The sequence below is a fragment of the Squalius cephalus genome (assembly GCF_949319135.1).
Source record: "Squalius cephalus genome assembly, chromosome: 12".
NCBI lineage: Eukaryota > Metazoa > Chordata > Actinopteri > Cypriniformes > Leuciscidae > Squalius > Squalius cephalus.
In genome coordinates this window covers 938,764-964,845 of record NC_137133.1, presented here as the reverse complement: position 1 = coordinate 964,845, position 26,082 = coordinate 938,764, and the positions used below count along the sequence as shown (strand labels likewise).

The 26,082-nt window shown below is 42.1% G+C and overlaps 2 protein-coding genes across 3 annotated transcripts in view; one reads left to right on the top strand and one right to left on the bottom strand.

Moving 5' to 3' along the window:
• The window catches only part of akap7 (A-kinase anchoring protein 7), a 214,204-nt gene that overhangs the window by 82,348 nt on the left and 105,774 nt on the right, over positions 1–26,082 (top strand). The window lies entirely within an intron of this gene.
• The window catches only part of med23 (mediator complex subunit 23), a 66,774-nt gene continuing 46,213 nt past the window's right edge, over positions 5,522–26,082 (bottom strand). For both annotated transcript variants that reach the window (XM_079887483.1, XM_079887484.1), the window contains 8 exons: positions 24,684–24,900; positions 23,256–23,492; positions 21,505–21,670; positions 21,339–21,411; positions 20,832–21,046; positions 15,454–15,574; positions 9,944–10,075; positions 5,522–5,911 (listed from right to left, as the gene is read on the bottom strand). In XM_079887483.1, coding sequence (XP_079743609.1) covers positions 5,729–5,911; positions 9,944–10,075; positions 15,454–15,574; positions 20,832–21,046; positions 21,339–21,411; positions 21,505–21,670; positions 23,256–23,492; positions 24,684–24,900 — 1,344 coding nt within the window. In that variant the 3' untranslated portion in view covers positions 5,522–5,728. The remainder of the gene's footprint in view (positions 5,912–9,943; positions 10,076–15,453; positions 15,575–20,831; positions 21,047–21,338; positions 21,412–21,504; positions 21,671–23,255; positions 23,493–24,683; positions 24,901–26,082) is intronic.

The window sequence follows — 26,082 nt, the reverse complement described above, 5'->3', positions numbered from 1 at the left end:
ACTCAGCTGTCTGCTCCTTGCTCTCTAAAACAAAACAATATATTAGCACAAGTTTAGCCTCAGATCTCCTAACAAATGAAGCTGCGCAGTAACATTTACAGTTTAAGTTCACAGTTTTAAGAAAGAAAGACCTGTGGCTTTCACCACTTGTTTTGCTAGATATTTGAGTAAATTAAAACAATACTTACATGTGTATTCCTCGGCCGCCACAGAATCACCCAACGTTTTCTTTGAATAAAAATCCTTTCGTCACCCAGACCAGCAACATGGTGTCGGCCCAGATCCGGGGCACATCTGGGCCTTGTGGAGTCCATGTGTGCCAGATGTGTGCCGGATCTGGGCCGACACTATGTTGCTGGTCTGGGCATCGGCGCGCACTGAATTCTGGGATAGGGTAAGCCGCGAAAGATCATGTTGTATCCTTCATTGCCTGAGAAACAAAGGGCACATTTGAAAGAAATATGTCTGAATTCACAGTACTCATAAAAGAGTAGACAAGAAGTCCCCGGCTGATCGGCTGAAAGTCCAGACAAGCCTGGATGAACGCTCTGTTGAAGTTATCGGAAGAACATTCCTTCATTACTTTGAGAAAAACCTTGCCCGAGGGTTAAAGTGGATGATTGCAACGACTATAAATAGGCTTCTGAACTTTGAAAAGGCTGTTTTTTCCCCCAATAATAATAATATGTTTCAATGTTTAAGCTTGAGGATGAATAATTCCAGTGCTGTGTTTGTCATGAAACGGACAGCTGAGAGCCACTGATGGAGTAAACACACACATATCTCATCCTCTGTCAACTTTGAGATTATTGATCACTGATCTCTGAGATTAGCATGGCTCCAGAGGAACTGAGCCCTGAAACACACTCGGTCTGGGTCAGCGGTCACCATGGTAACCACAGCCGTGATGTCGCTTGATGCGTGACCGAGTGACTCGAGTTTCAGGAACAGAGCCTGATATTTCCTTTGTAAGAGGCTGCTGGGACATGGAATTTAAACATCAATAGTAGACATAATGTGTATATTCATCAGCATTTGTCCTGATATGGTTACCAAACAACCACTAGAATCTAGATTCAAAATGTTGAAAGCAAAAATAATGAGCATAGATTAAAAATGTAGTTAAAGATGGTTGAATCTACGGGTCGCAGACTCACTGCTCACACTGATCCTGAACCCTGGTAATGCATTAAAAAACGGCACACTTTTGCGTTGCCGGGTCTGTTTGGACCCGCTGGGGTCTGTGGGGGCCATTTTAGTACAGTGAACTCATTGTCATGTTCAAGAAACCAATTTGAAATGATTCGAGCTTTGTGACATGGTGCATTATCCTGCTGGAAGTAGCCATCAGAGGATGGGTACATGGTGGTCATAAAGGGATGGACATGGTCAGAAACAATGCTCAGGTAGGCCGTGGCATTTAAACGATGCCCAATTGGCACTAAGGGGCCTAAAGTGTGCCAAGAAAACATCCCCCACACCATTACACCACCACCACCAGCCTGCACAGTGGTAACAAGGCATGATGGATCCATGTTCTCATTCTGTTTACGCCAAATTCTGACTCTACCATCTGAATGTCTCAACAGAAATCGAGACTCATCAGACCAGGCAACATTTTTCCAGTCTTCAACTGTCCAATTTTGGTGAGCTCGTGCAAATTGTAGCCTCTTTTTCCTATTTGTAGTGGAGATGAGTGGTACCCGGTGGGGTCTTCTGCTGTTGTAGCCCATCCGCCTCAAGGTTGTGCGTGTTGTGGCTTCACAAATGCTTTGCTGCATACCTCGGTTGTAACGAGTGGTTATTTCAGTCAAAGTTGCTCTTCTATCAGCTTGAATCAGTCGGCCCATTCTCCTCTGACCTCTAGCATCAACAAGGCATTTTCGCCCACAGGACTGCCGCATACTGGATGTTTTTCCCTTTTCACACCATTCTTTGTAAACCCTAGAAATGGTTGTGCGTGAAAATCCCAGTAACTGAGCAGATTGTGAAATACTCAGACCGGCCCGTCTGGCACCAACAACCATGCCACGCTCAAAATTGCTTAAATCACCTTTCTTTCCCATTCTGACATTCAGTTTGGAGTTCAGGAGATTGTCTTGACCAGGACCACACCCCTAAATGCATTGAAGCAACTGCCATGTGATAGGTTGATTAGATAATTGCATTAATGAGAAATTGAACAGGTGTTCCTAATAATCCTTTAGGTGAGTGTATAATATGATAATTACCAGTATGAACGCCATGACTTCAATGGATTTAAATTCCTTTTGAAACATTTAACTTGTATAACTAAATTTATAAAACCTACACATTCTTTTTCTGACAAAACAACATCAAAACAGCATCAATATTCCTCTGAAATGTTTTCAAACAAAATCTATTCTTTTGACCGCCTGAATCTCTTTCATGCTGCCGTGACAGTAGAGTGAAATATGGACTCTTTCCTTTTGATTTATTCTGTGAACTTTTGATCTACAAACAGACATTAAATGAACTCATTTCAGAATCTGTGTGTGTTTGTGTGTGTTTGTGCACAAGCATGTTTTTAAACAAAATGCATTCTCAATGTGAAGAAGAAAAAAATGCCACAATTCACTTTTCGGGTCAAAACGGACCCGAATGCAAAATGTGTAAAAATTCAGTTCAAATGTTAGAACTCTTCTTTAAAAAAAAAAAGAAAAAAAGATAAAGATAAAGATAAAGATAAAGATAAAAGATCTTGCCAGTATTAACACATCTCCAAAGTTTCATTTTCATAGTAAAAACTACATTTTTTTACACATTTTTTTGTACCTCTTCCGGGTCAGAACGGACCCAAGTGCAATCTGCTTGGGTTGTCCATCGAAATCCGATGATGACGTCCACGCCTTTAACAGTGAGATGAACAGTCCTGTCCTGGACCCACAAGCTCAATTGCAGGTGGAGTATATATGTGTGGTGGTGGTAACAGTGGCAGCGATGGCCTCTCCATGGTCCTCTCCATCTCCAGTGTACGAGCCCCATCCCTACACAGCTGTCGCCAGATGGTACGGTCAGCAGCAACATCCTCCAGATCCTCAGGTCTGATCTTACACTTCCTCAAGCGTTCTTCATCTGAACCTTGATGTGAGGGCTGTAGGTTACCCACGCTTCACAGCTATAGAGGAGGGTGGTGACACACACCGCTTGGTATACGGCGACCTTTGTGGAGGGATGAAGGTTCTTATAATGAAAGACTCTACACCGAAGTCTCCCAAAGCCAGCAGATGCCTGTTTAATTCGGCTCCGCTATCCTCAGAGAGAATACTCCCCAGATATTTGAAAGATGGCACTACTGACAACTGACAAGGGCTCGGACTCTTGTCCACCTGTGGTCACCCGAGCATCATCCCATCATAGAATTGGGGGAGGATGTTTACAAACTTAGTGGGACAGCCAAACCTGAAGAGGAGATCCCATAAGAGCTCTCTTTGCACAGTATTGAATGCTTTCGAGGGATCGACAAAGGACATAAACATGTCCTGATGTTGCTCCAGGCACTTTTCCTGAAGCTGCCGGGCTGTGAAGCTCATGCCGATTGTGCTCCTGTTCCTTCTAAACCCACACTGTGATGTTGTTAATAAGTCTCTGGAGCAGCACCTTGGCCATGACCTTACCACCAACAGAAAGGAGTGATATGCCCCTGCTATTGCCGCAGACGGCCTTGTCACCCTTGTTCTTATAGATGACTACAATGTTTGCATCTCTCTATTGCTGTGGGATGTTCTCATCAGTCCAGGCCTTGGTGATGTATTGGTAGAGGGTGCACATACATACAGTACTGTGCAAAAGTCTTAGGCATGTTAATACCCTGCTGGAAGATGGTGTTGGTTATAGTAAGGTTATGCTCAGAGCAAAGAGTAAATAACCCTGCCAATGCCATGCCTACCTAGTACTCCACTCCATATCCTGTAGTTCTGTCCCGCCCTAGCGATTCGAAATCCCCAAGCAATAGGATCTTCTCACTTTTAGGGATCCGCCAAAGCGTTTCAGCCAGTGCTTGATAAAAGCTTTCCTTGGCCTCATTTTCAGATGGCAAAGTTGGTGCATAGCATAACGCTATTTTGCCAGGGGGATACCGGTCCCAGGACAACCGGTCCCCCATCTGGGCTGTAGGAGGCTGCATGTGTGTGTTGAAACTGCCAATAATAAATGTGAGATTCTGCACTATTGGCTCCACAGCAAACAGAGCAGTTTTGTCACAGTAAATAGTGTATTGAGGTGTTACTTATGACTGTAAGCGCTCAACACCACATGCACACGAATTAGCCAGCATGTTCAGCGCTCCACAAAACATGAAGCTATAAAGACGTGATCTTAACATCTGATCCTTTTAACACTTCCCGTTGAGTAAGTACAGGTTGCGCTCTCCATTAAGGCTGATGTGAGCGTGGCTGTAATTGCTCTCGGCGCTGGCAGTGCATTAACAGAGTCAGGACACACACACGAGCATTACCTTCAGTGGTTTAACAGAGAGTCAGGACACACACACGAGCATTACCTTCAGTGGTTTAACAGAGAGTCAGGACACACACACGAGCATTACCTTCAGTGGTTTAACAGAGAGTCAGGACACACACACGAGCATTACCTTCAGTGGTTTAACAGAGAGTCAGGACACACACACGAGCATTACCTTCAGTGGTTTAACAGAGAGTCAGGACACACACACGAGCATTACCTTCAGTGGTTTAACAGAGAGTCAGGACACACACACGAGCATTACCTTCAGTGGTTTAACAGAGAGTCAGGACACACACACGAGCATTACCTTCAGTCACGCTCTGATTACTCCAGACCACTGGAAACCAACTCCTGGCCTTCAAACTGTGGATCTGCATGTTTTATTACATAAAATATACAAGGACAACAATGCTAAAAATGACATTAGATTCATATTAACAGCCTCTTTTTCACAGAACTAGGCTAAAACTGATGGAGCGAGAGAGAGGCGTTCACAGACCCGAAGAGGAGCGTCTGGTTTTCCTGGGAGAAATGGATGATTCTGCTCATCTGGTTATTCACAGAAAACACACATGGGCTTTTCTCACGGGACAGACGTCTCACTTAAGCAGCATCTTGTGAGTATGTGAATTTAAAAGCACAGAATCGGTATCAGTTCTCCATCTCGATCACATGATCCTTCAGAAATCACTCTAATATGATGATTTGATGCTCAAGAAACATTTATGATTATTATTAGTGTGGAAAACTGTTTTTCTGCTTCAGATTTTTGTGAAACCTTCATGTTTTTTTTTTTTCAGGATTCTTTGATGAATAGAAAGTTCAAAAGAACAGCATTTATTTGAAACAGAATCTTATGTAACATTATAAATGTAACTTTTGGTGAATTGAATGCGTCCTTGCTGAAAGCATTAAAAACCCCAAGCCTTAGGAGAGTAAAGTATATATATATATATAGTGCTGTAGTTTCAGATACTAGAGTCTGTGACTGTGATTCTAATATACACACAAAAGGACAAAATCACAGGCTCACATTCGTTTAACACATGATTTGTCTTTATTACAAAAATGAAACGTGACAAAGCAAAAAAACCTACAAAACAGAAGCTGATCTATCAGAGTTCAGGCTGAAGGCTTCAGGAAAAGACAGCTCTTCCTAGATGAAAATAAGGCAGGTGATGTAAGTCTGGAGTTTAAAGCCTCGTGTAGTCACATGATCTTCAGTCACAGTGTGTGAGATGGCTCACTGGGACACAGACAGAGGAGCACTGGAGGGTCCGGCTGCGCTCGGGGCCGCGGGGGACGAGACGCTCGGGGTCTGAGAGACGCTGCTCGCTGTCGGCACCGGCTCCATCTTACTGATGTGTGTGATGAAGCGCAGGCGCAGACGCATCGCCGGCCTCAGCGAACAGATGATCCTCTCCACCTGCACACAGAATTAAAGAGGACCTGTTATACAGTTTCTCAAACTCTTGATGTTGTTTCAGGCTCTACTATTACAGGTTCTCCTGCTTGAATGTTGATTATTCTCCTCATATTCTCCATTGTTGCGGCTCCTCTCTTCCCAGTCTGTCAGTAACGCTCTGTTTACTTCCTGTCTCTATGAAGCCCCTCCTCCTGAAAAGCACACTGTGCTCTGATTGGTCGGCTGGATCACTGTGTTGTGATTGGTTGAGCGCTTCGAGTGTGTTTGGGAAATGTCCCGCCCCTTACCAGTTTAACACACTACTAACTAACTCAACCAGGCCCCGCCCCTTTATTCTGCGCATTAATTATTATAATGAGGAATATTGTGACGTGTTCGTTCCCGGGAGAAACTCAAGACTACAGTGGAGGCGTTTCAGGAGTTCAGGAACACTGACACTGATATAGAGAAGAACTGGAGCTTTATCATGCTCAAACGGCACGGTCACACACTGAAGATGAACGTGGAGAAAAGAAGAATAGGAGCTCTTTAAGGTGCGTCTCAGTTCGCATACTTGTGCTGTTTTGTAGACAGACCTTCTTCTGTTTAACGACCTCTGAGTGACCTCTTAAAAACAGGATTGAAATCCACTGATCAAAATGCATCAGATCATTCCAAAACAATGCCAGACGGACTTATAATCAAGCCTCGTTCAACTGAACAACTCTATATCATGTCTAAAACCTGTAAATGTGACTATTATGCTTAGATCACTGACTAAAACTCATTCTTTCCTCACTTTCTTTCCTTCTGCAACTCGTATGAATGTGTGTGTGTGCATGTGTTTGTGTTAGAATAATCAAAATCTAAATTGTTAAATTAAAGTCTGTGTAAAGATTTTAAATATATATATATTAAATATGTGTTCTGAGTTTGTCACACCACAGAAAAATGTGTTATTAACAACCAAGCCAAAGTTCAATGATAAAAAAAAACAAGTAAATAAAATGTAAATCAAAATCTTAAATATCTGAACACAAAAATGGTAAGAAGTGTTTAACGGTCTAACTCCACAATTCAGCACTGCACAGTTCAGTCTTGCTAACGTGTTTTCAGAAATACATCTCTAACATTTATCATGTGTTTAGAAACTCATCTCTGAAGTGCCTATACACAGACTTTAAAGAGAAGAGTTCTTGCGTTATGTGCTTACAAATGAAAAGTCTTAGACTGCTGATCTGGTTACCCTGCTAATAAATAGTGTTTTCACTACAGTTTGGATATTAATATCTGCTGCAGAAATATACTTATATATACAGAGATATACTTGATGTTCAAGTGAAAATTCCCTATAAATGAATAATTCCCTATGAGTTAAATTGACCCGTTTCCCTTACATGCTGGATGACAAAACCTTTTAAACTCGTCCACTAAACACTAGAATACAGTGCTTGTAGTGCGTGTGGATTTAACACAGTCGTCAGCACTACGATTAAACACCTCCATATACGCAGGACTCAGAGGGATGATGTGAGCGAGTGAAGCTGAAGTTCAGATGATAAAGCGAACACACACTGGAGAATGATCTTCATTTGCAGAGACTGCTGATACTGAGCTGATATACCTGACCTTTCCTGCTCTTCCTGAGGGAGAAGCGAACACACAGCGGCTTCAGAAAGAGACTCACACACACACACTCATCTGAGACACACACACACACACACACACACACTCATCTGAGACACACACACACACACACACACACTCATCTGAGACACACACACACACACACACACACACACACACACACACACACACACACACACACACACACTCATCTGAGACACACACACACACACACACACACACACACACACACACACACTCATCTGAGACACACACACACACACACACACACACACACACACACACACACACACACACTCATCTGAGACACACACACAATCGCCGCACAGGGACACGATCTCATGCTAACTCGCAACCATTAACATTTCGTTGAATTGGTGGCTGATGCCTCTGAATCTGTACGATCTGCTCTAAGAGAGATATTATTTTCCTGTGTATTTAATACCACTGCTTATGCATAATTAATTTAGTTAATCTTACTAATCATGAAAGATACATTGTTTTTGACAAATATACACTACCAGTCAAAAGTTTTAGATCGGTAAGATTTTTAATGTTTTTAAAAGAAGTGTCTTCTGCTCACCAAGGCTGCATTTATTTGATTAAAAATACAAACAAAAACAGTAATATTGTGAAATATTATTCCAATGTAAATCATCTGTTTTCTGTGTGAATATACAGTAAAGTGTAATTTATTCCTGTGATCAAAGCTGAATGTTCAGCATCATTACTCCAGTCTTCAGTGTCACATGATCCTTCAGAAATCACTCTAATATGATGATTTGATGATCAAGAAACATTTATGATTATTATCAGTGTTGAAAACAGTTTTATTTCATGATGCTATGATGAATAGAAAGTTCAAAAGAACAGCATTTATCTGAAATCTAAAGCTTTTGTAACATTAAACACGACCCTTCAAAAGTTTGGGGTCAGTAAGAATTTTAATTTTATTTTTGGGGGAAAGAAATCAAATAAATCAATACTTTTATTCATCAAGGATGAGTTAAACTGATCAAAAGTTACAGTAAAGACATTTATAATGTTAGAAAATATTCTATTTTAAATAAATGCTGTTCTTTTGAACTTTCTATTCATCAAAGAAACAAATTTGTACACAACTGTTTTCAACACTGATAATAATCATAAATGTTTCTCGAGCATCAAATCCTCATATTAGAGTGATTTCTGGAGGATCATGTGACACTGAAGACTGGAGTAATGATGCTGAACATTCAGCTTTGATCACAGGAATAAATCACACTTTACTGTATATTCACATAGAGAACAGATGATTTACATTAGAATAATATTTCACAATATTACTGTTTTTTTTTATTGTTTTTTTTTTATCAAATAAATGCAGCCTTGGTGAGCAGAAGACACTTCTTTTAAGAACATGTAAAATCTTACCGATCTAAAACTTTTGGCCAGTAGTGTATATAGTCAAACCAAAATTTATTCAGAATAATTTTTGGTTTGACTGTATATGTGTGTGTAAATCAATATTTTTGTATTGTATGTATTGAAAACAGACACTCTACCTTTATTGTTAACTCAATATATGCTGCTTTTGACAGAGGGATTAGAGGAGGAGAAGAAACGGCGTCTGGAGGAAGTGAACTGTTGAATGTAAGTGGATGCACTGAAGGTTTCACGGGGTAAGGGTCAGATTCGGACTGATAAATATGGAAATATGTTATCTGAGGCGCTCATAACCTTCATCACACTCCTGGTAGAACTTAGACTCTATTTCTGTCTCTCTCATGTTTCTTGTTTTAATCTGCAAAAGCTGCGAGACACAACATGTGATTAATGCCTCTTTCTGTGGTCGAGGCCAGAGGGCCTGAGAACAGTCTATTTTACATCATTAAAAACTGTTTGCGTTCGTCAGGTGGGGCCTATTATGGGATGTTGAGGAAGACCAATGTGGATGAAGATGAACCGGAAAGTGTACATACTATTATATGATAAAAGGAAGTGGGAGGCCTTATGATCATGTTCATTTGCTTTTCCAATCAACTTTGAGAGTCTTTGTTCAATGATAAATGAGTATGTATGGTTTTGCTTAGAGCTTATTTAGTGACGTAAGAGAAACTACCCTGGATCGCCACTTCAGACAAATACATCTCACTTACTTTCACCATTGAGTGACCTGACTTTATTTTACTGGTGGATTTCCAGCACACTGCTTACGCCCAGAGACAGGTGGACCTTCCTGCTTCCTTGTTTCCTAATAATCACATAAACTCATAGGAAACTGCTACATCATAACACAGTCAGCCCAGGGTTTGTGACAGCATCTCACCGCCAACCTCCCGAAAAATCGAACATTTTAGTCCGGTGTTCAAGAGGTGTTTATGGCCTTGATACAAAGAAGAATGTTACTGTGTGTGTGTGTGTTACCTGGTCTTTAACGCTGTCCCCGGTAAACATGTATTTGATGTGGTACAGGAAGTCACAGATGGGGTCCATATAGGACAAGTGTTTAATGTGCTGGTCCACAGCCTGGAGCATCTCATAAAACGCCACTCCAATCTGAGAGAGGAAGAAACACACACTCATCAGCAACGACATCACAATACAGGCCACCACGCAATCATTACTCATTACTATAGCTTCTTTATTATTAATACTATTATTAACCATTAGTGGATGTTGGTGTTATGTTGATATAATGTCGGCCTGATCTGATCTGCTCCGATGCAGATGTTGCAAGTGGAGGAATGACAGTCCTTCTATGAATTATTAACAAAGTCTCTTAATTAATCTCTTAATATCGTGTGTTCTTGCTCCAAACACCACCACAGCTGAGTAACACACTGGTGTTTTGTTATTGAATGCCTCTATAATATTTGAGCGATTTGGTTAAGTAAATGATTCAACGACTCACTCATAAAGACAGTCACTTGCTTTGTTCCTAAATGAATCAGGCATTTGAACAAATCCTTAAATAAATGATTCAGTGACTCACAGTCATAAGACAGTGACTTGTCTTTCTTTTAAAACATTGTTTTATTTTGTCCATTATTTTATATTACTATATTTACATTTTTATTCTTTCAAGCAATCTCATAAAATGTGCATTTGTAAAGTGCATGTATGCCACGTCTGAGCTGCATTAAACCGGTTCAGACGCAGCTTCAGTGCCTCCTCTGCAGTGCAAAGGCGGATTTTGTTGATACGGACTTTGGCCTCGTTTACACTGCAGGTCTTGATGCCCAATTCTGCTTTATTGCCTTTATCTGATTTTTCTGACCGTCCGTTTCCGATTCATATCCGATTCATGTGTTTACACTTGCCATACTATCTGAAACATCGCGCATGCTTAAAGGGTTAACTTCTCTTGCACAGATGGACGGACGCGAAATATGCTTGATGCTAGCTCTGCTTGATGCTAGCTCTGCTTGATGCTAGCTCTGCGATATATGTGAAGTTCGCCAAACATCATCATGATTATGAGGCGGAGGAGGACGAACAGTGCCATCATTGCACACATGCTTCAGTTATTGTGTGTGAGAGAGATCTCAGGACTGCGGGAGCAGATTGTGGCGGGCTTTAACGAGGAGCGGTCAGTCCGAAATTTGGTTGTGTACGACAATATGTCGTGTCAGCGTGTGTCCACATTCCTCTCCTACGACGACACGACGTGTCCATCCGTCTCTTTGCAGAAGCACGTCGTGTTTCTCTCGTCATTAAACCGCGGAGACGTCGCCTAATGCCTCAAACCCGATCTGCCTGTTTACATGACAGTCGCATCGGCACATATCTGATTTATATCTGATTTATTTCCACATATGAACGAGGCCTGAAACCGATCTCGAAATATCCGAATGCATGCGTTTTTTTCCTGTTTACACGGTCATAGAACACATCCGATCTGTGGTCCCAGCACAGTCTGCACTGGTTATGAACAGCAGCTCTAGTTCAGTGACGGCCGGCGGGTGTGTGGAGCTGAAAGGTTTCTGGGTAATGTGCTGTGGTCAGTGTGTGGAGCTGAAGGGTTTCTGGGTAATGTGCTGTGGTCAGTGTGTGGAGCTGAAGGGTTTCTGGGTAATGTGCTGTGGTCAGTGTGTGGAGCTGAAGGGTTTCTGGGTAATGTGCTGTGGTCAGTGTGTGGAGCTGAAGGGTTTCTGGGTAATGTGCTGTGGTCAGTGTGTGGAGCTGAAGGGTTTCTGGGTAATGTGCTGTGGTCAGTGTGTGGAGCTGAAGGGTTTCTGGGTAATGTGCTGTGGTCAGTGTGTGGAGCTGAAGGGTTTCTGGGTAATGTGCTGTGGTCAGTGTGTGGAGCTGAAGGGTTTCTGGGTAATGTGCTGTGGTCAGTGTGTGGAGCTGAAGGGTTTCTGGGTAATGTGCTGTGGTCAGTGTGTGGAGCTGAAGGGTTTCTGGGTAATGTGCTGTGGTCAGTGTGTGGAGCTGAAGGGTTTCTGGGTAATGTGCTGTGGTCAGTGTGTGGAGCTGAAGGGTTTCTGGATAATGTGCTGTGGTCAGTGTGTGGAGCTGAAGGGTTTCTGGGTAATGTGCTGTGGTCAGTGTGTGGAGCTGAAGGGTTTCTGGGTAATGTGCTGTGGTCAGTGTGTGGAGCTGAAGGGTTTCTGGGTAATGTGCTGTGGTCAGTGTGTGGAGCTGAAGGGTTTCTGGGTAATGTGCTGTGGTCAGTGTGTGGAGCTGAAGGGTTTCTGGGTAATGTGCTGTGGTCAGTGTGTGGAGCTGAAGGGTTTCTGGGTAATGTGCTGTGGTCAGTGTGTGGAGCTGAAGGGTTTCTGGGTAATGTGCTGTGGTCAGTGTGTGGAGCTGAAGGGTTTCTGGGTAATGTGCTGTGGTCAGTGTGTGGAGCTGAAGGGTTTCTGGGTAATGTGCTGTGGTCAGTGTGTGGAGCTGAAGGGTTTCTGGGTAATGTGCTGTGGTCAGTGTGTGGAGCTGAAGGGTTTCTGGGTAATGTGCTGTGGTCAGTGTGTGGAGCTGAAGGGTTTCTGGGTAATGTGCTGTGGTCAGTGTGTGGAGCTGAAGGGTTTCTGGGTAATGTGCTGTGGTCAGTGTGTGGAGCTGAAGGGTTTCTGGGTAATGTGCTGTGGTCAGTGTGTGGAGCTGAAGGGTTTCTGGATAATGTGCTGTGGTCAGTGTGTGGAGCTGAAGGGTTTCTGGGTAATGTGCTGTGGTCAGTGTGTGGAGCTGAAGGGTTTCTGGGTAATGTGCTGTGGTCAGTGTGTGGAGCTGAAGGGTTTCTGGGTAATGTGCTGTGGTCAGTGTGTGGAGCTGAAGGGTTTCTGGGTAATGTGCTGTGGTCAGTGTGTGGAGCTGAAGGGTTTCTGGGTAATGTGCTGTGGTCAGTGTGTGGAGCTGAAGGGTTTCTGGGTAATGTGCTGTGGTCAGTGTGTGGAGCTGAAGGGTTTCTGGGTAATGTGCTGTGGTCAGTGTGTGGAGCTGAAGGGTTTCTGGGTAATGTGCTGTGGTCAGTGTGTGGAGCTGAAGGGTTTCTGGGTAATGTGCTGTGGTCAGTGTGTGGAGCTGAAGGGTTTCTGGATAATGTGCTGTGGTCAGTGTGTGGAGCTGAAGGGTTTCTGGGTAATGTGCTGTGGTCAGTGTGTGGAGCTGAAGGGTTTCTGGGTAATGTGCTGTGGTCAGTGTGTGGAGCTGAAGGGTTTCTGGGTAATGTGCTGTGGTCAGTGTGTGGAGCTGAAGGGTTTCTGGGTAATGTGCTGTGGTCAGTGTGTGGAGCTGAAGGGTTTCTGGGTAATGTGCTGTGGTCAGTGTGTGGAGCTGAAGGGTTTCTGGATAATGTGCTGTGGTCAGTGTGTGGAGCTGAAGGGTTTCTGGGTAATGTGCTGTGGTCAGTGTGTGGAGCTGAAGGGTTTCTGGGTAATGTGCTGTGGTCAGTGTGTGGAGCTGAAGGGTTTCTGGGTAATGTGCTGTGGTCAGTGTGTGGAGCTGAAGGGTTTCTGGTAGGGGTGCACGATATATCGGCCGCCGATATAATATCGGCCGATATGGTCATTTTTTTTACACATCGGTATCGGTCCGATGTCAAAATAGGGCCGATGTGAACAGGCCGATATTTGATGTGTGAAGTTGAAGATTAAGTTACTGATGCTGACTCGTGCAGTGAACGCGCCTGAGAGAAATACACATTTCATACAGATGACATAAGCAGAGAACAGTCTGTTTTCTTTCATTTTGAATTGTTCTGTTTAAAAATAGATGTTTCAAGCTTTCTATATAGGCTATGTCTCAGGTCTGTGAGGCAGGTAGGTTTCGGTTCATTTGAGACGCGCTTCAGTTCACGCGCTTTCGCCTCCATCTCCTGATTAAATATTTTCTAATATTTACTTTGTTTATTTTTGATGAAACATTGATCAAAATTAAGATACAATTAATACAAAACGAAATTAAATTTAAAGACAGGCTTTGTGCTTTCTGTTTGAGGTCTCTGTGAAAGTTTTAAAGCAGTCTTTGGACGTGCGTTACAGAGAACTGTCCCGTCAGTAACATTGTTAACGCAGTCCAGTGCGCGACTTATGATTTTTCCCTCTTCATGACACATTTTTGATTGATCGTTTTTTGACTCGTAGATATTTGAATATATTGCTTGATATTTGATACCCGTTCGAATTTGATTTTTCTCAAAAGTGACCGCACGTGTGATTTGTGGATTACTGATAAGCGCGAGTGGAGAAACAGGCGTTTATTATTCATTCTCAGTGTTGAGAAACGTAGCCTTCATGTTACGTTATTGTGTTAATAATAACTAAAGTAGCCTACCTAATTATGTTACATATTTATTTTGTATGAAAACTAGCGCGTTCGTTACTTATGGATTAAAAAGTAGGCTAGGCTACCGATGTATCAGTGCTGCGCGAGCTCTCCCTCACAAACACGGACGCGCGCACACACAGAGAGAGAGAGAAGATAATTGTAAAATGAAAAATTGAAGGGCTAAGTTTAAATTTTGTTCTTGCTTGTTTTTTTTTTCTTTCAAAATGTCAGAAAGCATTTTGTATTATCCATCCGTGTTTTTAAAATTCGTTAAATGACGGACGTTTTACTGTTAACACAGCCCATATGTCGGATTCGTCTTATAGCCAACTTGTTATTATTTTTAGAATAAGTGATTCGTTATGCTATTATTGGACTCCTGTCTATTCATTGTCAACTGTTTTCTATAAATATGTTTGAATTGGCTAACATTTATTCAGCTAATGCGTGTCCTGTTTAAAATGTGCAATGTTCAAAGGCAAAGACAGCACGTCACAAATAGAAGCCCTTTTCCCTGTGCTATTTAGTATCATATTTGGATATTGGAATAATAAATTAAGTAGGCCTAGCCTATCTTAATTGTACACAATGTTCCTGTTTTTTTTTTCCCTGTTTTCTAAGGGTTTCTTAATTTTAGACAAGTTGACCAGCACACATTATATGCAATGCAATATAATGCATGTGTGTCGTATGTGTGACATATTTTGCATACAGGTAAAGGTGCCCAATATCAGTCATTTCTAAAGTAAAAAAAAAAAAAAGTGTTTTGGAAAATAGCTCTTTATTTGATAATCATTAAAATTTGTTTTCTATACAGAGATATCGACATCGGTAAATATCGGTATCGGCCATAACAGCAATATTAATATCGGTTATCGGTATCGGCCACAATTTTCACATCGGTGCATCCCTAGTTTCTGGGTAATGTGCTGTGGTCAGTGTGTGGAGCTGAAGGGTTTCTGGGTAATGTGCTGTGGTCAGTGTGTGGAGAGCACTTTCATTAGATGGACTGCGTCACACAGCCCCACAGGAGCACAGAAGGAACTACTCCAATCAGGCGCTCTCTAAGTGTGTGTGTGCCGGCCTGTGGCCTAATCAAGTCTCGTCTCTCTTTCCCATGAGGCTCTGCTTTGAAGAGTGCAGGTGTGTGTGTGTGGCTCTACCTCCAGCATGCACCTGGTCCTCTCCTGCTGGAAGCGCTGCAGAAACGGCCCCACCAGGTGATACACGTACAGCAGCTGGAACTCCGTCTTCACGATGGGCTTCAGCACCTCCGACAGGAACCTGACACACACACACACACACACACACCATAAAATCACTGCAACACAGTGTCCAGCAGCAACAGACACCAACAATCAATCAATAATTACACGTTGGCTTGACGAACTGTATTCAAACTACATGAGACTGTATTAATGGGAACCAAGAAATGTAGAAACTGTAACACCGAATTAAAGTCCCCATGAAATTGGCAATTCCTGTTTTGCAGTGTTTATTACTAAATGATTTATCGGTGCACATCATTATTGTGTTTAATTCATGCGTCTCGTCATCTTGAATCAGAATAAGCTTCTCTTGCAGCGTCTCTTCTCTTCTCTGATGACGAGGGCGGAGCAACCTGTCAATCACACGAGATCCACCAATAGCAGACCACAAACATCCAATCAATCCCCCACAGACACAATCAAGCCCCGCCCACATTTGTTCTTCACTGTAAAAAATTGCTGTAAAAATGGCCAAATTCTGACAGTAACATACTGTTTCACAATGCATGCTGGGTAATATTCTGCACGGTAAGCAACTGCTGTTAATTTACAGCCCGGTTTTCAACACTGATCTACTGTAATTATGTATTACGGTTTTGTACTGTAGTACGCAATGCATTGTGGGCTGGTGCCAATAGCACAAAGGCGCTGAACGGGTGTTTCAAAGGAGTCTGAGGTGCTCATGACAGGGAATATGTGTGGAAAACAGAAGGAAAATGATCAAAGCAGCGAAGAGTGTGTTTTACACCTGGACCGGTGACTGAGGTGAGCGGGAAGAACTGAAGCTGAACACACGGCACCTGAAATGAACATGTTTGTGGCACTTATGATAGGAATAACTGTGGAAAATAGAAGGAAACTTCTAATCCCTTAAGAGAAAACTTTGAAACTGGAGGTTTTGGTCGGAGTGTTTTCTCACACATCTAAATCCTCGAACGGTGACCGATGAGCTGGAACTGAACAAGCTTATAAGTGAGTGATTATAAATGCATTAAACGGAGAGGGTAAAATCCTGTCGATTCACTATAATACATCATTTATTCCCAAATTTCAGTGTTTATTAAGGCTTTCAGACTGTATTTCTCGGTGGCACTCTGATGGTTTTGGCCGTCTAGGGCTCATAAGCAGGAGAAGACGCAGGTTACCTGTATGAGCTGTAACAGAGGTGGAGTTTGTTTTTCTGACATAAATGTGCATGTTGCTTTTACTCTTGCCTGTATTTTTGTCCATTTTGGGTGTTCTTGCTCATAAACAAATGTTCACCTTTTCATTAGCCTATTTCTGCTGTGTTTTTACTGTAGTAATTTCCTCTGTGATTTTAATTTCCAATCTAATTCGAGCTGTGTTGACAAAATGACCCAAACTGTTTTCAACCCACCATTTTTACGAGTGTATTGTAAACAGAAATAATCACAGAAATAGACTGCATGCACTTTCACAGCAACAGTCATTTCACAGTATTAATATCGGAGAATTACAGTATATTGCTCGTGTCTCTGCTGCCAGTATTTTAACATTAATTTACAGACTTTTCTTTTGCAGAGTTGCTCCAGAAGCCGTTTCACTCGGAGATTCGTCACAATGGTGAAGAAAAGACGAACGCAACTTCCCTTTCAAGTGCTATATTCACTAAAACACCTCGAGAGAAATGAAATATCATGCCAAACGATTGCTTTGGTCTATTGTTGATGAATTATGACAATATAAGTATGAAGTGTTTATACTGTAATATGTCGTAGATGCATGGAGGGGTGCATATTAACAGATATATCAGATTCATGATCTTGACATGATCGATAACTGAAGGTCATTGTGTTTCAAGAAGAGTCGAAAATGTCATGAAAGTGGGTTTAATGTTCTGATTTCATGACCTCCAGACAGATCGATGTGAGTCTCTGAGTCATGATGATGTCATCCGCTGTGAACAGATCTTCATTAATCAGAGTAATTGTGCCTCGATTGGGATGAGCTGTGTTCAGAGCTGTAGTAAAACGCTGACACCGGCGTATGAAGCGGAAATTAGTCTTTTCTCTCCTATTGTGTCGTATATATCCGGGTGAAACGCTTCAGGAACGAGAACAAATGTGGGCGGGGCTTGATTGTGTCTGTGGGGAATTGATTGGATGGTTGTGGTTTGCTACCGTGTGATTGACAGGTTGCTCCGCCCTCGTCATCAGAGAAGAGATGTTGCAGGAGGAGCTTATTCTGATTCAAGATAACGAGACATGAATTTAACACATTAATGATGTGCACTGATAAATCGTTTCACAGTACGGGCGGAGGAGAGTGTGTGCTAGCGTTCCCCCGTCGCTGCAGACGAGTGTGTGAGACGCTGTTAAGCGTGTGCTATCACTGCTCCTCCAGGAGCCGCCTGTCACTGAGTTATCTGTGTGTGTTCATGGACCCGATCCCAGACGTCACACACTGTCAGCAGACACAGTCACACACAGACGCTTTCACACTGCAAAACAAACAGAGCATGTGACCGCAGCACGAGGACTGACACACACAGACTACAGAACACACACACTACTGCTCAGTACGACTGTTTCCTCTATAGAGAAATCATTATTTTATTCAGCGAGGATGCATTACATTGATCAAAAGTGACATCTATAATGTCACAGGAAATTCTGTTTCAAATAAATGCTGTTCTTTTAAACTTTCTATTCGTCAAAGAATCCTGAAAACTATAACGCAGCAGTTTCCACAGAAATATGAAGCAGCACAACTGTTTTCAACACTGATAATAATCAGAAATGTTTCTTGATCATCAAATCATCATATTAGAGTGATTTCTGAAGGATCATGTGACACTGAAGACTGGAGTAATGATGCTGAAAATTCAGCTTTGCATCATGGGAATGAATTACACTTTACTATATATTCACATAGAAAACAGTTAAATTAAATTGTAATAATATTTCACTGTTTTTAGTGTATTTTTTTAGTGTATACTACATGAACTACCTTTACAGTCAACAGAAAATCAAAATTGACCTTATTTTACAGTATAATGCACTGCTCCTAAAAAAAAATTGTCTTCATAATCTTCATCAAAACCTCTGTCTCTGAAATAACTTCTCACAACGTTATGAAATCCATTTTTTCAAACCATCCTGTCCGGCTTCATCCTGGTACAAAACGGATTATCATTTGAAAAGACAGCAGATCACTGAAGTAAAATGGGTTGTGAAGAAGATCTGAGCGCACTGATGCGTCTCTGTGTGTGTGTGTGTGTGTGTGTGTGTGTGTGTGTGTGTGTGTGAGTGTGTGTGTGTGTGTGTGTGTGTGTGTGTGTGATGTGGGATGAGGAGCGTGTGGAGGCAGGAGAACTGAAGCACGGCAGCACTCATCCTCACACATCACACACACACACACACACTAGTACTGCATTTCACAACTACTCAACAAACAACACACACTCACTTCACTACAACACTCATGATTTATCAGTATCTGCAGTCAAATTTAACTTAAGACATTTTTTAAGGCACAAATTAAATATATTCTGTATTCAATCTCAAAATAAATCAAGTATTGCAGAACACATTCAACAAGGACTTAATAAGGGTTTGACTGCAATTTTATTCAATATGTATTGTAATTGGTTTATGTACCAAAATATCAACACATATGAATAAGACATTTGAATTTTCTGATTATAAAATAGTGCATTTAAAGAAAGACAGATTATAGATTATTGTGCCAATAATAGTAAAATCTATTTTATTAAATATGTTAAATAAAGTTCTGTCATGACAACTCTGAGTATTTGGCATGGTAATGTGTATGACAGTGCTGATATGTTTGGTCTTGGAGGAACAGATCTGCTACGCTACTGCCAACACACACGACACACTCTTGAGAGCGTATAACACACGCCTCTGCTGCACAACAGCACACATGAATCACCCGCAGCAGATCTATACAGGTGGAGCTGGGGAAGGGGAGGGTTTCTGAAGGCACGCTGCACTTCTAAGGCGAATGCTGACCAAGTATTAGGCTGAGCAGCGAGCTCATTGGCTACTGATACAGAGGAACCAATCAGCTGCGCCCTATAGAGAATGATGCGAGTTAACGACCCATCAGCCTGCGTCATCTAGAGTTTCATGACAGAACTCTGTATTTCTTAGTTTTTAGGTGTGATTACATTTTTATTTGCCCTTTATTTAACCGGATAAAACTTTTAGAATCTCTTTTACAGAAGTAACCAGGCCAAGATGAGCAGCACAACATTATATATATTTTTTTTAAATATATCATCAAAACAATTAAAAACATATACAAATTGTGTCTTCCTTTAACAGCTCACTAAGCAAAGATCGAAAAAAAATTAATTGTCTGCAGTTTCAGCTGATTTCACTGGCACTCACTGGGTGCCGCATGCAGAAAAGCTTGTTTTCCAAATTCAGTTTGTGCGAGTGGAACTGAAAGGGTATACAACGCTAGATACAGTTTACTGGGACTCTTATTTTGAAATGTGCTTTACTACTGCCGGCTGCTCATTCACACAGATGAGGTAGATCAAATATGCACCTCGACTGCGCACTATTTCTAACAATGCAACGGACTGGAGTGAATTATCACTCGTATTATTCCCCAATTACCAAGCCTCAAGACATTGCTCAATGTTTTATGTCATTTGTCATTAAAACACTCTTGTGTGCAGAACTAATTTCTTACACATCTGATCCCAAGCCATATATGCTCCGTTGTACTGTATGTGTGTGTGTGTGTGTTTCTATGAGAGACAGAACAGGAGAAAGAGGGCATGCTTTACTTGGAAAACATGGATATAGTCTGTAATTTTTATCCTATTGTTATATTTATCTGCGTGGTCAGTGTCGCTGTGGTTTTTGATTCTTTTGCTGTTGTCAGCTGTAAAGACCTTTGAAATAACTGAAATCATTTGGCGGAGTGATAAGGAGCTGTAATGCGGTCGAAACCTGCCGGAACTACTTTAGCCCTGCGTTTTCCTGAAAATAACTGCACACTTACGAACGTTCGTCAACCAATCAGATTCAAGCAATCAACAGCCCCGTAGTATAACAGTACAGTTCATTGATTCATTGAAGCCTATATGTTCTATGACCTTAAGTTTGATTAAACTGAGTATTGGTCAGAAATCTAATGTCTGTGCCTAATCCTTTTTAGGATCTAATTCTTTTTTTTTTTTTTTTGCTAGATCCAGTGGTAAATGTCTCTCTGCACTATAGGCAGGACTGGTGAAAGGTGTCGGTGTTGGTGCTGGTTACTCTGAGACGTCTTACTTGGGGATGAGGGAGAGCTGGCCGATGCTGGAGTGATGCCAGACGGCGTGTGCGAGCGCCAGAATATAACTGCAGTGCATCTCTGAGTACGACTGGTGGCACGCGGTGAAGTCCAGCAGCTGGAAGGGGTACCCGACCCACTCCGACTCCGAACTCAGAACCGGACTGCTGATCACACTCACGATGCGGTCGTGGAGGACGATCCAGTACGGCTCCTGAGCAAGAGACAGAACATTACATTAACTTGAACAGAGATATTGAGTCTTAGAAATATGCTTCATGTGGACCTGAATGTAGCTTCTAAGTTTAATTTATTTAATAAAATAACCAAGAGAACCAAACCAAGGGCAATAAATACACAGAACAATTATGGTCCCAAACGCTGCACCTAACCCAAGCGGCCCGATGGCGAGTCTACATCATCATTCAGCAGGAGTTACTGTTACTAGAGTACTGTATGAGAGAGAGCGACAGAGAGAGGAACATGAACAAGGACCGTGTGCGTACAGGCAGAGCAGTGATGACCAGTCCAATCGCGTTCATCCAGGCCGTGACGTTCTCACGGGGAACCAGCGGCTGGCTGCAAAACACACATATATCACACATCAAACCCACACTTCAACACACAGCACTGTATGAACGAACATGCGTCTCGTGTGTCATGACCTCTGACCTCTTGAGCACCACATTGAGCAGGGCATTGCCCACGTCTTTGCCGGGCACAGCCAGAGCCATGAGCTCCACACAGGTGACGTGCAGCGCGTGCGCCGCCGGGTTGGGGAACTCGTTGAAGCGCCAGTCGCAGTTGGGGAACGGCCCCGGGGACTTCCCTGCCATGGGTGCCCTCGGTTAAGGAGACTCACTGAGACCATACACACCTCTGCTAGACTAACTCATACACTAGTCGCTTGAGTGGGATTCTTTCCTGTCTAGACATATTTCTTATTGAGACAGGAAGTTGGTGTGGGATGGATATCTCTGACCTTTTTATATAAATTTCCAGTAGCCGTTAGTTTGCATCACAGCCGTCGCTAGTCAGAGGCAGGCGGCAGCGTGTGCATCAGCTTAAAGCCAACATTTAAGAGTTTCCAATGTTAAACCATAGAACATTTGTGACCCGTGCTGGCTAAATGAGTGGGAATACACACAGGATCATTTCGAGCTACAGGCAAAACAACTGAATTTTATGATTTTGGTTGATTTTGAGGTTTTGAGTTCATCAAGCCCTCGTCTAGCGATCCCAATGCTCCAAATAGCGATTAAACATCTAAAAGTTTCTTTATTTGTAGTTTTCTGAGAGTACCACCTTTCCTTGGTCCATGAAAAACGATCTTACTGGCGCTGACTGACAGATCCGATGCATGCGCATAAAGACGATCCCAATATACACACATACACAGAATTACAGTATTTAATATATCTGTCTTGGCGAGTATTCACGCAAAAAGTATCTTAACGTTAATAAATAACCGTTTAGTTAGGGAAAATCATCTGATGTGTAACATTATATTAGATCCGTGCGTTACAGTAGGTCCGAAATATATAGGCTGTCTGTTTCATTAATGTTAATCAAACAATTGTGGTATCATGGGGAAAAAAGTTGAATATATATTTTTCCTATAGATATTTGGTTTTGACTTGGTGAGTGACAAATTTGGTGTTATTATCAGAAATTGGTTTGCTTGGTGATTTTGTCTTGTCCAAATCAAACAAACCATTCATAATTTTGATAGAGATAAACTTTCTCATTTTGCCTGAACGGGTCACATTTATTTAGGCGGAAAACCAAAGAGAGACCATTAAGCTGCTTTTCTGGCAACAGATTTATAAGCCATGCTCATGACAAATTTGGGAAGACGGCTAGTGTTTCCAAACATGTTATATAAGCGACTCTGAAGCAGACACCAAAAACACCAAATCATGACCTGCTTTTTACAAATTACTATACATATACACAATTAAATTACTCTATATATTAATATTAATATGAGATAATCACACTATTCCGAATCATGTTCTCACAACCATAGATTGTTAAAATATATAAAGTTACCAGCCAACTGGTGAGTTACGCGGCTTCATATACTCGCGAACGCTGATTTTTACTCTGATTCAGTGGCTGACGAGTGTAAATGTAGGACCCTGACTGAGATGCTAAAGCTTCCTCAAACACAGCAGTCGGAAGCAATCCATGCATAACAAATACATGCAGGAATCTGAAAACACAGCATTTTGTGCTTTGCTTAGTAATCACTTTTGGCTGTTCTGCGATCCTCATGCAGTCACCACTCCTTAACTATTTTTCTTTTTTCTCAGATTGACCCAATTCACATGGGTCATACATCTCAGACTGGAGATACGGGGAAAATTTTGTATCCCTGTATCTCTTAAATGCATTATTGTGATGCGCTCAGGAAAGGATATTATCCACCAGCCGCCCGATGAGTTTGCAGTAGTAGGTGTCGTCGGGGATCCAGATGCTGTCCTCCCGGGGGTTCATCCCACACTTCAGGTAGGTCTCGCTGAGACACCAGCCGGGGGTGCGGTTGTCCTTGAGCGAGCTCATGATGGCGTGGACCAGCTTCCTCTTCAGGTTGGTGCGATCTCGTAGGTGTCTCTCGTAATAATGCAGCGTGTTGTACAGGTACGTCACCGGACGATCTGCATGTCAAAGGTTTTATGGTAAAAGAGTAAAAGCAAAAAAAAAGCAAGCATTAATCAATCAAATTAATAAATCGCAATTCAAAAACTGTGTTCTTCAGTAAGAACTATAATATTTAACTTATTGTGGGGGGGCCAGTTTACATCTTGATTATGTGTTATTTACAATTTTATTTTAAAGTTTGATATCTTAAAATCCCCCTGTGGTAAATATTAAGTTTTTAGTGTTGTTTATGTGTCTATGTGGTGTTTTTCATCTGCTTTAAGACAAACCATGTGTAAATTCATAAGTCGACAGCATTGCTGAGTATTTCCTCCTTAAAACTGCAGTGAACCAAAGACAGTCTCAAAAACACGCTTTGAAATCACTGGTGTTTCTGACGTCACAAACTACCTTGTAACCAGAGCTGAGTGAGTGAGTGGAGGCGGGGCTCATTTGCATATTCATAGAACCACGCATACTAAATGAGGCAAGGGTGTCGAGTTACATTCAAGATATTTTAAGGCATGGAGATTTTTTTTTAAAGGAAAAAACATTTAAATGTGTCATTTTGGTGATCAAAGATGAGTTTAAAGGGATAAAATTATTGACTACAGGGGGACTTAAATATATTAAAGAGTACCTATTCTGCCCTTTCTCAAAGTCTTGATGTTGTTTCAGGCTCTACTAGAACAGGTTTTCCTGCGTGAATGTTGATTATTCTCCTCATATTCTCCATTGTTGCGGCTCCTCTCTTCCCAGTCTGTCAGTAACACTCTGTTTACTTCCTGTCTCTATGAAGCCCCTCCTCCTGAAAAGCACACTGTGCTCTGATTTGTCGGCTGGTTCAGTGTGTTGTGATTGGTCGAGCGCTTCGAGTGTGTTTGGGAAATGTCCCGCCCCTTACCATAACCGCCAGTTTAACACACTACTAACTAACTCAACCAGGCCCCGCCCCTTTATTCTGCGTATGAATTATTATAATGAGGAATATTGTGGCGTGTTCGCTCCCGGGAGAAACTCAAGACTACAGTGGAGGCGTTTCAGGAGTTCAGGAACACTGACACTGATATAGAGAGCTCTTGTTTTCATGCTCTAACGGCAACATCACACACCATAGAAAGATGGAAAAAAGCAGAATAGGTGCTCCTAAATAATAATTTAAACTTTTAATTCCCTGCGTGAGATCCACGAGCCTTCCTGCCTCTCACCGTGAAACTTGTAGAGGCCGCCCAGGTGGTCGAGCAGCGTCTCCAGGGACTTGGACACGGGCAGCAGCTCCAGGAAGCGATGGATGACGATGTCGAACACGGGAAGGAAGCGCAGGCACACGTTCCCGAAGTAGATGGGCAGGTACTGGGACTGCAGCTGAATGGGAGGGTTGACCTGCTCCGCCAGGCCTTCGAAGTACAGCTTCTCGGGATACTTCTGCAGGGAGCACAGCGGAGGAGCTCATCACCAGCACAACCATCACAACGCCTCCCAACCCAGACTCAGAGACCGCTGTAATCCAGGCGCTCAATGGGCCGGCTTTTGGCTAAACGATTCGACTGCACTGACACTACTGGATGAGAACCAAACCTGAACTGAATTAGGCTGGATGATCACATCAGTAGGCGCGTTTCCATTACAGATTTGAGCAAAACTTTTGCGATTTTTTCTAAATGTCGACAAAAAACTATTGCGAAATGACGGTGTTTCCATTAACTGATGTTATGCGACTAAAACTTCATTTTTCCTCTCGCGATCAGTAAAATCATTCCAAAAATCATGGCAACGGACGCTGGTGGGTTTCTGTACTATATCCCAGCCACTGCACTGGCCATTATTATTAATGGAAGGAGATGTGTGTGTGTTCTCAAGCATTAATGGTGAGGAACGACCCTTATTATACTTGTGAGCGGCTCATATGAGGAGTTTCTGGGTGTTTCTCCCTCAGATCTGCTGCGAGGTCTTGATTGTGGCATTTATTTGAGGTTTAGAATCCATTATTCCTGTAATTATTTTGTCTTATATGAGTTTAATAAAGAGCTCTGTCTCGTATTCTGTCCAAACACACCGCGTCATCTACGTCAGCTGACCTGTAAATGCGTTTCCATTGCAGTTTTGCGAAATATTTCTTTTTTGAATTGCCTGAAAACCCCCGTCATGCGAGCGGAAAAACTTTTTTGCGATAAATGGGAGTTTTTGCGAAATTGATGTGTTTCCATTGGCCGTATTTTCAATTCGCTATTTCAATTTGCGCAATTTGAAGGGTAATGGAAACGCGGCTAGTGTTTTCTGCAGAGCTTCTTTACAGCGGAGTCGACTGTGTTTCATAATTGATGAACTCTGCCACATCACAGTTACTGAACTGAATTGAATCAACAGTAAACCGACTCAAAGTGAATAACACTATTGTCTTATGTAGAACTCCTTATGGATGCACTGAACTCATAATTGATGAATTTTACACAGTTACACTGAACTGAATAATGACACTATTGTCTTTTTTAGAGCTGCTTTATTAGGGTGACCATACGTCCTCTTTTTCCAGGATATGTCCGGCCGGGATTTCGAGATCGCCCAAAATATCCGGGATTCGGCTTTTGCTTTCTCGTCGCCATTCAT